Source organism: Hemitrygon akajei, chromosome 6, assembly GCF_048418815.1.
Source record: "Hemitrygon akajei chromosome 6, sHemAka1.3, whole genome shotgun sequence".
In the NCBI taxonomy this organism is placed as follows: Eukaryota; Metazoa; Chordata; class Chondrichthyes; order Myliobatiformes; family Dasyatidae; genus Hemitrygon; species Hemitrygon akajei.
Genome location: NC_133129.1, coordinates 175,567,076 through 175,580,102, shown reverse-complemented (window position 1 = coordinate 175,580,102; position 13,027 = coordinate 175,567,076). Strand labels below are relative to the sequence as shown.

General features: G+C 41.4%; 1 protein-coding gene across 3 annotated transcripts in view; it reads left to right on the top strand.

Annotated features, from left to right (window-relative positions):
* Positions 1-13,027, top strand: part of shank2b (SH3 and multiple ankyrin repeat domains 2b) — a 1,185,964-nt gene that overhangs the window by 564,878 nt on the left and 608,059 nt on the right. For all 3 annotated transcript variants that reach the window (XM_073049802.1, XM_073049805.1, XM_073049804.1), the window contains one exon: positions 10,165-10,272. In XM_073049802.1, the coding sequence (XP_072905903.1) occupies positions 10,165-10,272 (108 nt within the window). The remainder of the gene's footprint in view (positions 1-10,164; positions 10,273-13,027) is intronic.

The window sequence follows — 13,027 nt, the reverse complement described above, 5'->3', positions numbered from 1 at the left end:
TTCAGACCAAATATCAGAATGGGGTAGAAATGTGATCTAAGTGATTTTGACCGTGGTTCAGAATGCACCTAATTAAGTGACCACTGAATGTATATCAGTCGCTCCTTGAGAAGAGACTTGTTAAACCATTTTTGTCCCAGTTATTACCCTTATGCCTTTATATTTCCTTATACGACTCAGAGTCAAACTCTTCCTGTGGTGACGCCTTGAGGCCTTTTGTTATTTTAATGTTAGTTGTAACATATCATAAAATAGAGCAATATAACCCAGTACAGGCCCTTTAGCCCATAATGTTGTGCAGACCTCTGATGTTCAAAGGAACTTGGTTGTGCTTGTATACAAGTCACTGAAGGCCAATGAGTTGATGCATTGAGTGATTAGGAAAGCAAATGGTATGGTAGGCTCTATAATAGGAGTATGGTTACAGGGAGAAGGGAATCTTATTGTAATTGTACAGGGTCTTGTTGAGACAACACCAGCAGCATTGCATATGGTTTTTGGTCTCCTTATCTGAGAGATGTTTGCCATTGAGGGAATTTATTCATTTATTTATGTAGATTTATAGCACAGAACAGGCCCTTTCAACCCAATAAGCTGTCCCACCCAGTAACCCACCTATTTAACACTATCCTAATCACAGGAGAATTTACAATGGCCAATTAACCTACTAGCCAGTAGGTCTTTGGATTCTGGAGCAAACAAGAATACCTGGAGGAAACCCACGCATTCTTGGGGAAAATGCATAAACACCTACCAGATGGCGCCAGAATTGCACTCCAAACTCCGGAATGCCCGAGCTGTACTAGCATTGCGTTAACTGCTGTGAAACTGTAGTGACCATTAAAGGAAATATTCAGTACATTGGGTGCCTGATAGTCAATATGGACTTGCTGGACTGATAGCCCTGTTTCTGTGTTGTATGACTCCATGAATGATGTAATCACTGTACGTTTGAGTAGAGTTGGACTGCAATCCTCAGAGTTTAGAAGAATGAGAAGAGATCTCATCAAAAACTTTAAAGGCTAGACAGGTAGTGAAACTACTTTCCAAAAGAACTGTGAGAGCATCTCAATCACACGAGGTTCTGCAGATGCTGGAAATCCAGAGCAACAGACACTAAATCTTGTAAAAACTCAGCAGGTCAGTCAGCATCCATAGAAATGAATAAAAAAAGGAGTGAAGCGATGATGTTTCAGATGGAGACCCTTAATCAGGACCTGATGAGTACCTTGGCCCAAAAGGTTGGTTCTTTATTCCTTTCCGTAGATGCCGCCTATCTGCTGAGCTCCTCCAGTATTTTATGTGTGCTGCTCTGTGAGAGTATCTGACTTCCTTTACAGTTATAACAGCACAAGTTGTTGCTGAGAGAAGTCATCAGAGATGTTTCTCCAGCTACAATTGGATAAAGATAATGATAGGCACGAGGGGACAGTACTTTTTGTGCAGTAAACATCTAACTTTATATAAGTCACTATCACTAATGGAATCATATATATGACTTTATCAAAGATATCATTTCAATATTGTAAAAGAGGCACAAAATACATCAAAGTGTTTTTGGGTACGAACTTGCATAAACAATGTAAATGGATTTTGGAGTACAAATGGGTATATAAATAATGAGAGGTATAAAAGGCCGTGATTGTTATCCTTGGAGGGAAGGAGCTGAGGAGTAACCTTGGAATCACGGAGCACTGAAACAGGCCTTTCAGCCCAGTTTATCCATGAAAAGTAACATGTCCATCCAAGCTGGGTCCTTCTTCCCAAGTTCGGCCAATGCTGAACAGACTCCACACCTACAGATTCACTGTCAAGGAATCTACAGCTCACATTCTGAGTATTATTTATTTACTTATTTATTTTTATTCATTTTATTATTGCTTGCACATTTTTACTTCTTGTATTTTGGTTGTTTGTCAGTCTGCATGTATAGTTTCTCATAAATTCTATTGCATTTCTTTACTTTCCTGTAAATGCCTGCAAGAAAATGAATCTCAAGGTCGTATATGATGATATGTATGAACTTTGCTAATGAATTTATGCTGACTTTGTCTTTTGAATATTTCCTATTGATGCATCTGTCTAAATGTCTTCTCAAAGTTGTTATTTTACCTGCTTCAACTATTTCATTTGGCAGTTCATTCCATATATATGTAATATCATCATGATATGCTGTGTTGTAAGGCGTAGGTGATCATGGTCTCATGACCATGATAGTTCTTGGCAAATTTTTCTGCAGAAGTTGTCTGACATTGCGTTCTTCTGGGGAGTGTCTTTACAAGATGGGTGACCTCGGCCATTATCATAACTCTTCAAAGATTGTCTGCCTAATGTCAGTAGTCACATAATCATGGCTTGTGATAGGCACCAGCTGTTCTTACAACCGTTCACCACTTACTCCCATGGGTTCACGTGACTCTGATCACGGGGCTAAGCAGGTGCTTCTTCTCGCCCAAGGGTGTCCTGCAGGCTAGCGGAGGGAAGGAGCGTCTTACACCTACGTTGGTAGAGACCTATCTCCACCACGCACCCAAACCAACCACTGTGTAAAAATGAAAATTACCTTTCAAGTTCTTATTAAATCTTTCCCCTCTCACCATAAACTTATGTCCTCTAGTTTCCCAACCCTGGGAAAAAGACTGGGCAATTCACCCCATTTATGTTCCTCATGATACTATGCAAGTTCTTAATATAGAAGTGTACAAAAAGTGTGAAAGCTTTATTAAATTATGAGGGGCTTAGATTGGAGACATAATCATAGACTTTTTTCCAAGGTAGGGGAGGTTTAAAACTTGAGTTTAAGGTGAGGCAGGATCTGGGGAGCAACTTTTTCTACACATAACATGGAATGCACTGCCTGAGGATTTGAATGAAGCAGGTACAATTACAAAGTTTAGAAGACTTTTGAAAAGAGGAGAAGAATATGGGCTGAACACATGCAAATGGGATTAGTGTACTCAAAATACCGGAGAAACAGCAGGTCAGGCAGTATCTATGGAAGCTGATGTTTTGACTCTTCATCCAATTCCATAGATGCTGCCTGACCTGCTGAGTTCCTCCAGCATTTTATGTGTGTTGATCTGGATTTCCAGCATCTGCAGAATCTCTTGTGTTTATGAGTGTAATAATGCATCTTGCATTGATATGAACAAGTTAGACTGAAGTGCCTGTTTCTATTCTGTATAACTCTATATAACGATAAGGCATAGGAGCAGAATTAGGCCATTTGGCCCATTGTATCTGCTCCACTTGGCTGATCTATTTTACCTCTCAGCTCCAATTACTTGCCTTTTCCCTATATCCCTTCATGCCCTGACTAATCAAGAACCTATCAACCTCTGCCTTAAATATACCCCAAAGACAGCTGCCACAGTCACCAGTGGCAATGAATTCCACAGATTCACCACTCTCTAGCTAAAGAAATTCCTCCTCATCTCTGCTCTAAGATGATGCCCCTCTATTCTGAGGCTGTGTCCTCTGGTCTTAGACTCTCCCACCATAGGAAACATCTTCTCTACAACCACTCTATTGTGGCCTTTCAACATTCAGCAAGGTCACCCCTCATTCTTATTCTCCTTTTGGAGGAGTAGAAATGCACCCCTAGCAGGAGGTGCTTTAGTACGAGTAGGGTCAAGGGAGCAAGAATTGGGGCATGGGAGTAGATGGGTGGAAAACGAGAAAAGCAAGAAAGGTGTGTGATAGGACAAAAGAAAACCTTTAGGGAAATTTCATGAGGGTAAAACTTAGAATTATATAGGATATATTGGTTAGAATGAGGATATCTGCTCCATCCAATCTATGGGAATGGTTATACTCTACCTGAGCCTCCCCTGGCCTTTCCACATTTAAATCCATCAGCATGAACCTTTGTCCCTTTCTTTCTCGTATCCTTTAACAGAAACACTAAGCACTAGAAACACTGAGCAGGTCAGACCACATCTCTGTTTCTGTGCCATACATTCTAAGCAATACTTTTTCACACAGCAGCACACAATTAAAGCAATCTTGAATGAAATTGCTACATTTTTGATAAAATTGCTGGAAATGTCTGCTAAAATTGCTATGGAAATTACCAATCTGATTGGCCGTGTATTCTGCATTTACTGAGAGCTGTTTGTTCACCTGGTCATTGGTTGTTAGGGAATTCCCATTCTTATATCTAATATTGTCAAACTCAGTATAATGTGTCAACTATTCATAGAGCTCAGCACTGGAGATTTGATAATGAGGAAAAGAGATTCCATGTTGTACGATACTAACATTAATTATACCTCTGGCAAGAACTACAAATCTGCTGTGGCATGTGTGGAAGAAACATGTGTATTTATTAATCTCATCAGTAACTGCAAAAAAATGGAAATATTTCAAGAGAGAAAAATACATAAACATGGAAATAATTTGAAGTTGTAAGTTCAAAGTAGATTTATTATCAAAGCATGTACTGTATATGTCACCATATCCTACCCTGAGATTCATTTTTGTAGGCATTCACAGTAGAACAATTGGGGGGGGGTTCTCCTTGAAACCTTTTGAACGTAGAAAGGCCTAGACAGAGTAGATGTGGAAAGGATATTTCTCATGGTGGGGAAGTCAAGAGGACAAGAGGACAAAGACTCAGGATAGAGGGGCATCCATTTAAAACAGAGATGCAGAGAAATTTCTTTTGCCAGAGGGTGGTGAACCTGTGGATTCGTTACCAAGGGCAGCTGTGAAGGCCAGGTCATTGCATGTGTTTAAGGCAGAATTTGATAGATTCTTGATTGGCCATGACATCAAAGATTACAGGGAAAAGGCTGGGGAATGCTGTTGAGGGGGGAAAAGGATCAGCCATGATTGAATGGCTAAGCTGACTCAATGGGCCAAATGGCCTAATTCTGTTCCTATATCTTAAGGTCTTACAAAGAAATGGAATGACAAATAACCAATGTTCAAAAGAAGACAAACTGTGCAAATAAAAAACAAATAATTTTTTAAAAAACAATAAATAATATTGGGAATATGAGTTGTAGAGTCCTTGAAAGTGAGTTCATAGGTTATGTTCAACTATCAGTTCAGTGTTGTGGTGAGTGAAGTTATCCATGCTGTTTCAGGAGCCTGGTCGTTGAAGGGTATTAACCGTTCCTGAACCAGGTGGTGTGGGGCCTGAGGCTCCAATACTTCCTCCCAAATGGTAGCAGTGAGAAGAGAGCATGGGCTGGATTGTGGGGGTCCTTGATGATGGATGCTGTTTTCTATGGCACCCCTTGCAGATGTGCTTAATGGTGAGTGGACTTTTCCTGTGGTGGAATTAGGCCATAAACTATAAGTATGAATGCACCACAGGAATTGAAGTCCAGAAATTCTAAAGTAGATAAATGAAGCAAGCCTACTTTAGGGATAGAAAAGGCAAAGGAAAGGAATTATGGTTTGCAAACTTGCAGGTAAGATAAATCAATCTTGTCGTTCTACGATTTAGTGACACAAGTCATTCCAAACCATCATCCCTTGGTATATATATCTTGTTACTTGGTTTCTGTGGATTCAAGAGATGCCTCAGAAAGGTGGCATCCATTATTAAGGACCCCCATCACCCAGGACATGAGGTACAGGAGCTTGAAGGGACCCATTCAGCAATTCAGGGACAGCTTCTTCCCCTCTGCCATCTGATTTCTGAATGGACATTGATCCCATGAACACTACCCGACTTTCTTTATATTATTTCTGTTTTTGCACTATTTTTAGTTTTACTATTTAATATATATATATATATATACATACACACACACACAAACTGTAATTGATTTACTATTTTCTATATTATCATGTATTGCATTGTACCACTGCTGCTAAGTTAACAAATTTCACGACGTATACCAGTGATATTAAACCGGATGCTGATTAAGTAGTTTTCCACATCAGTTGTTTTACTCAAGTCTACAAAGTCAAGGTCAACCTCATGCAGTCTACAGTGATGGTGGGTTAATTATCAGAGCATGGCACCCCAATCACAGCAATTCTGGTGGTATTTATGACATCTGTATTTTGACTGCAGATCTCACTGTGTTCTGATTTCTTTTCTGAGTATCCATAATGAACTGAAAGGTTAGCTTAAGAAATGTAATAAAAAGCAAACACCGAGTCTAAAATGTCCGGATAAATTATTCAGTAATTGCGTTCTTCAATTTTCAGTGACATTTAAAAATTCACTTTCAATAGATTATGGAATAAAATTGCAAATTCTGCTTACTCACAGCTAACCATGGTGTCACTCTGAGCTAGTTGCTGTAACATCTGCCTCTTGTCGGAACTACAGATTTACATTGCAGCTTGAACGTGGGGCGTCACAGTAGCGTAATAGTTAGTGCGACACTATTACAGCTCAGGCCCCGGAGTTTGGAATTCAATTCAGGTGTCCTCTGTCAGGAAGTTTCTTCCAGATGCTCCGACTTCCTCGCATGCTCCAAAGGGTTAATTGGACATTGTAAATTGTCCTGTGATTAGGCTTGGGTTGAATAGGTGGGTTGCTACACGGTGAAGCTTGGATGGGTCTGATTTGATCTGCATCTCTAAATAAAATAAAATAAATAAATAAACTTCACAAAGCATCCCAAGGCTGATTATATCACTGTTAGTAAGCAGCATGACCCACTGCACTAGGCTGGATTCAAGATTCAGGTTTATTTTTCACATGTACATCGAAACATGCAATGAAATTTGTCATCTGTGTTAACAAACAAAACACTCGAAGATGTTCTGGGGATAGCCTACAAGTGTTGCCACGTATTCTGGAGCCAAAATTGCATGCCCTCATGCTTAGCAGAACAACTCAGAGCACATCAAAACAGAACACAAGCAACAAAAACAGCAGCCACACAAGCCCAGGTCTCCTCCCAGATACAGAGTTCTCTAACCCCAAAGCAGACCATTGTTTATGGTTCAAACAGACTTGGAAAAATGTACATTGGGCCTTCAGCTACCACAGCAGAGTCACAAAGATTCGCAGACCTAGGGCTCTGGCTAATGGTCCTCAAATTCCAGACTTGCAATTCAATACTCACATATCGATCCTCGACAGATTCTGCTGATTACCAAACACCGAACCTTAAACTCCAGAGTTGTCGATGACAGGATGCTAAACAATAGGCTTCGAACTGTAGTCTTACCAATGTCTCTCATGCCAACACCAACTGGAATTGGAATTGATTTATTATTGTCACGTGTACTGAGATATAGTGTCTTGTGTACTGTTCCTACAGATCAGATTATTATTCAAAGTAAATTTATCATCAAAGTATAATAAACACAGTAGACAGCCCTGAGATTCATCCTCTCCACAGACAGCCACAAAACAATGAAAGCCATGGAACCCATTCAAAGAACAGCATCAACACCCGCGCAAAAAAAAACAATTCACACAAATGGCAACAAGAACGCCAACATGTGCAGTGCAACTCATGCAAACAGCAACACGAAAGAATGAGCGAAAACACAGAAAATAAAACAACAAAATCAAAAGAGTCCATATTCGGTTCAGCTCAATCCAGTGCACAAACCGCAGAACCAAAACTTCAGTACCATCCTCCAACAGGGGGAGGGGGAGAGAGAGGGAGAATTAATATGAATATGAATTCAAATGCAGAGCCTTCCTTTGGGAGGCGGTAAATGAGAGGGAGAGTGAGACCGTAACACACAGACACTTTCCTCGAGCAGCAGTGAGTGAGACGCTGATAGATTTTGCTGAACACTGGCTCGCCTTCTACACTCGACTAAATGTTTCAATCTTACTCAAAGTTTTAATCGTTGAGATCAGTGAGATTATGGTCTCTAAGCTTCCTGGCTTCGAGGCTGCTTGCCTTCCGGAACTTTCTCGGAAACACCAAAGCTCCAGATTGCTCAATCAGTCCAATAGCACACCAGTAAACTGTAGATCACAGTCTCCTACAGAACCAGAACCACATTTGAAAAAGATGAAGTAAAAGAAGTGAAAGAAACTGTTTTGTGGACCATCTAGAGAATGTCACCCGTAATAGTGTTGTTTGCTGGCGCCATCTTCTTTCAGACCCTCAAATGTTACACAGTGTATTGAGGTAGAACAAGGCTAAACAACAACAGAATGCAGAATAAAGTGTAACAGCTACAGAGAAAGTGCAGTGCAGGTAGACAATAAACTGCAAATTCATAACCATAAGACCAAAAGACGTAGGAGCAAAATTAGGCAATTCAGCACACTAGGTCTGCTCTTCCAATCTGTCATAGCTGATTTATTACCCTTTCAACCCATTCTCCATCCTTTTCCACATAACCTTTGATGTCCTTACTAACCAAGAACGTATCAATTTCCGCTTTAAATATACCCAATGGCTTGACCTCCACAGCTGTCTGTGGCAATGAATTCCACAGATTCACCACTCTCTGACTCAAAAAATCCCTTCTCATTTCTGTTCTAAAGAGACATTTTTCTATTTTCAGGCTGCGCCCTCTGGTCCTCATCGATATGGTTATGGTCACTATAGGAAGCATCCTTTCCATATTCACTCTATCTAGGCCTTTGGCTATAATGAGGTAGATTGTGAGATCGTATATCCATCTTATTATACTTAGGGATGCATCCAATAGTCTTATTTCAGTGGTGTTGTATTGTTATAAGAATAAACAATGTTAATAATGTGAGTTGTGTGGCATACTGCCGGCAGCCTGTTTTCTTCCAAACAACCTATGGCTTATCGTTAGCATGATCCAGCCCAAAGTTCTGGGTTAACACATTACAGCTGCTTTGTTGAGGACATGTTAGGATTCCCCTGGTATGCTGATGTGCACCACTCACCATACTTGCATCAGTGTGCTACTCATACCTACATTTTACTTAGTTACAGCCCTGGGGAAAATGTGCATAGTGCTGAGAAGACTGGGATGAAATTAAAGTTCCAAAGGCATTTGATTGAACGCATTTGGTATATTTACCTCATAGGTCAAAGCATTGAGTTTAGGAGTTGGACCATCATGTTACAGCTGGAGTATTGTTAGTAGTTTTGGACCCCTTATTTAAGAAAAGATGTACTGGTATTGGAAATTGTCCAAACAGGGTTCATGAGAACGATCCCGGGAATGAAAGGGTTAAAGTATGAGTAGGCATTGGACCTGTACTTGCTGAAGTCTTGAAGAATGATGGGGGTATCCTATAGAAACTCATCAAATATTGATAGGTCTAGACAGAGTGGATGTGGAGAATAGAAGGATGTCTCTTTAGAACAGAGATGAGGAATTTATTTAGCCGGGTGGCTGGAAATCCATGGAATTCATTGTCATAGATAGCCCTGGAGGCCAAGTCACTGGGTATATTTAATGTGGAAGTTGATAGGTTCTTGATTAGTAAGGCCGTCATAGGTTATGGGGGAAATGAGTTTGAGAAGGATAATAAATCAGCCATGATGGAATGGCAGAGCAGACTCGATGGGCTGAATAGTTTAATTCTGCTCCTATGTCTTAGAACCTTATAAGAGTTGGTTAGACCATGCTTGGTGTACTGAGTACATTTCTGCTTAACACACTCCAGGAAAAATGTGGTAGCAAATGAGTTTGAATGAAAGAGTTCACCAGGATGTTTCCCAGGATGAAGTGTTATAGTTACCAGGAGAGATTGGATAGGCTGAGTTTATTTTCACTGGAATGTAGGCCAAATGATGACCTTAGAGAGGTTTATTAAAACTATGAGGGGCATAGGTAGGTAGATAGAGTCTTGTTCCCAGGGGAAGTGGAGTCCAGGACTAGAGGGCACTGGTTTAAGGTGAGAGGGGAGTAATTTAAAAGAGTTCTGAGGGAGGAGTTTTCACATAGAAGGTGGTGATAATCTGAAAACTGTAGATAGGGGAGATGGTCGAGGCAGACGCACGTACAGTGTTTATAGGATATTTGGGCAGGTATTTGGATAGAAAAAGTTTAGCAGGATACGGGACTATGGCAGGCATTTGAGATTACTGTAGATTGGCATGAGATCTGGCATGGATAATGTGTCCTGAAAGGGCCTGTCATATTCAGAATGATTCCATAACCTTATTGAGTGGGGAGTAGAGATAGACCCCTGCTTCTTATTCATGCTCTCCTGTTCATACACAATTCTCATTTAAGGTGTGTATTTATCTAAATGGATTAATTAACTATGTTCTTTTCCTTTTCCTGCCCATCTAGTTCTGAGTATCGGGGAAGGTGGATTCTGGGAAGGCAGCTGTCGAGGAAGGGTTGGATGGTTTCCTGCTGAATGTGTGGAGGAAATACCGGCAAATGAAGCCAAGCCAGGTAAGAATCCAAATGGAAAAGGTGTATAATGTGATAACTGCAAGTTGGTGGAGAACTAGTGGTGCTCCCTGTCAATTTGTGATGTTTACTAGGGACTCTGGACATTGGCTTTGCTTAGTACTGATGACAAAACATTTAATATTGAATCCTTTAAAGTTAAATGTGACTGATTTGTGAATCAAGAAAAATGCTGCTGATTCAATAGCCAAAAGGAGTCCGTGGGAGAAACACAATGAATGAACTGAGCTCTTGAGAGAATATAGTATGTCTCTATCCAAGGACATCATTGATTTCATTTCTGGTTGAATAGGCTTGCAAGGGCAATTGTAGATTCAGTTGTGCAAGGCACAGGAATAGAAAAACATAGAAAGAATGATTTTTTTCTCTTTGAATCTGCTACACCATTCAATATGATTGTGGTATCCTTTGATCTCTCCTGCCAAAGGAACAGTGTCTAACTCTAACATATTTAATGTTTTGAACATAGGACATTGAAGAGTACAGCACAATACAGTCTATTTGGCCCATGACATTATGCCGGATTTTCAGCCTACTATAAGTCAATCAAACTGTTCCCTGTCAGATAGCCCTCCATTTTTCTATCATCTATGTGTCTATCCAAGAATCTCTCAAATGCCTCTATTATAGCTGCCTTTACCACTATCCCTGGCAGGGTGTCACATTCACCCACTATTCTCTGTGTTTAAAAAAAAATTCTCTGACATCGTCCCTAAACTTTACTCCGATCACCTTAAAACTGTAACCCTCATATTAGCCATTTCTGTCCTGGGAAAAAGTTTCTGGATGTCCCTCTCAGTAAATGCTCCTACCATCTTGTACGCCTCTATCAAGTCAGCCCTCATTCTCCTCCACTCCAAAGAGCCCTAGCTTGCTCAGCTGTGAATAGTGCCACTGATTTGATTTCAACTGCTTTGTTTGGCAGGGAATTTCATAGGTTTGCCACACTCTGTGGGGGAAAACAATTACCTCATCTCAGCACTACATCTTCTTCTTTAATCCTTTTCGCTCCTTATGGAGCACAGGGCCTCAACAAAAGTCCTCCACTTCCTGCGATCTCTAGCAGATGTTTTTGCAGTCTCCCAAATATGGCCGGTGGCTTTTAGTTCATCCAAAAGCCTACGCCTCCAGGTTTGCTTTGGGTGACCTCTTCTTCTCTTCCCTTGTGGATTCCATTCGAGTGATTGTCGAGTGACATTCGACTGGCTCTTCCTCAAGGTGTGGCCGACCCATCTCCACTTCCTCCTCCTTATCTGGAATACAATGGGCTCTTGGTTTGTTCTCTTCCATAGGTCTAGGTTTGACACTCTGTGGTACCACTTGAGGCGGAGGATCTGCCGGAGGCACTTGTTGAGAAAGGGCTGGATCTTGTTGCGGCTGGTGTTCGTGATTCTCCATGTTTCGGATCCATATAGCAGGAAGGCTTTCACATTGGAGCTGAATATACGGAGCTTAGTATTGACCTACATGACCCATCCCTTATCCTTGTCTGGACTTCCCAGCCATCAAAGACACCCTTCCTTTATCTGATCTGTCCAATCCTGTCAGGATTCTACGAATTCCTTTCACATTCTTATAAGCTCACAGCCTAACTGACCAAATGTCTTTTCATATATCAGTTCTGCCATTCCCAGGAAACGGTTTGGTCTCCTGCACTTCAGAATTAGAATCACTTTGTGAAACATACCAGAATTGATTGTGGTTTGGTGCCAGGACTATACATAACAGACAACACAATAGCAATGAACAATTTACAGGACAATAGTGCAAACAGCCATGAGCAATCAACAACTGGCAGAGCAGTCACATGCGCAAATGTCAATAATCAAACTTAAATAATTGTTAACATATGAACAGGCGCAATAATTATCAATGGAATAACAAGAGCAGAAAGGGCCTTTAAACCGATATTATGCAGGGACAGTTGGATATTACACCTGAGTGAGTTTTGTTGAGAAGGTGGATAGCTAAAGGAAAGATCTTTTGGAGGTGATGTGTGGTTCTGGTGGTGATGGACTTGTGGTATCTCCCTAAAGGTGAGGGGAAGTATTGTCATGTCAGAAGAAGAAGGTTGTTTTCAGGTCCGTCTCTGGACAGTTAAGCAGGAACAGCTGAATGGATGTCCCAGTACTGGAGTAGTACTACACTTCCTGAGGGGTGATCTGTCAGTTGAGCCACTAATTGGGGGCTATCTAACGAGATCCTACCACCATGCACATCTTTCCCTCCCCCACCTTCTGATCGCTCCCTATGCGACTCCCTTGTCCACTCGTCCGTCCCCCCCCCATCCCTTCCCACCGATCTCCATCCTGGCACTTACCCTTTTAAGCGGAACAAGTGCTACACCTGCCCTTACACTTCCTCCCTCATCACCATTCAGGGCCCCAGACAGTCCTTCCAGGTGAGGCGACACTTCACCTGTGAGTCGGCTGGTGTGGTATACTGTGTCCGGTGCTCCCGGTGTGGCCTTCTATATATTGGCGAGACCCGACGCAGACTGGAGGACTGTTTCTCTGAACACCTACGCTCTGTCTGCCAGAGAAAGCAGGATCTCCCGGTTGCCACACATTTTAATTCCACGTCCCATTCCCATTCTGATATGTCTATCCATGGCCTCCTCTACTGTCAAGATGAAGCCACACTCAGGTTGGATGAACAACGCCTTCTATTCCGTCTAGGTAGCCTCCAACCTGATGGCATGAACATTGAACATAGAACATGGAATAGTACAGCACAT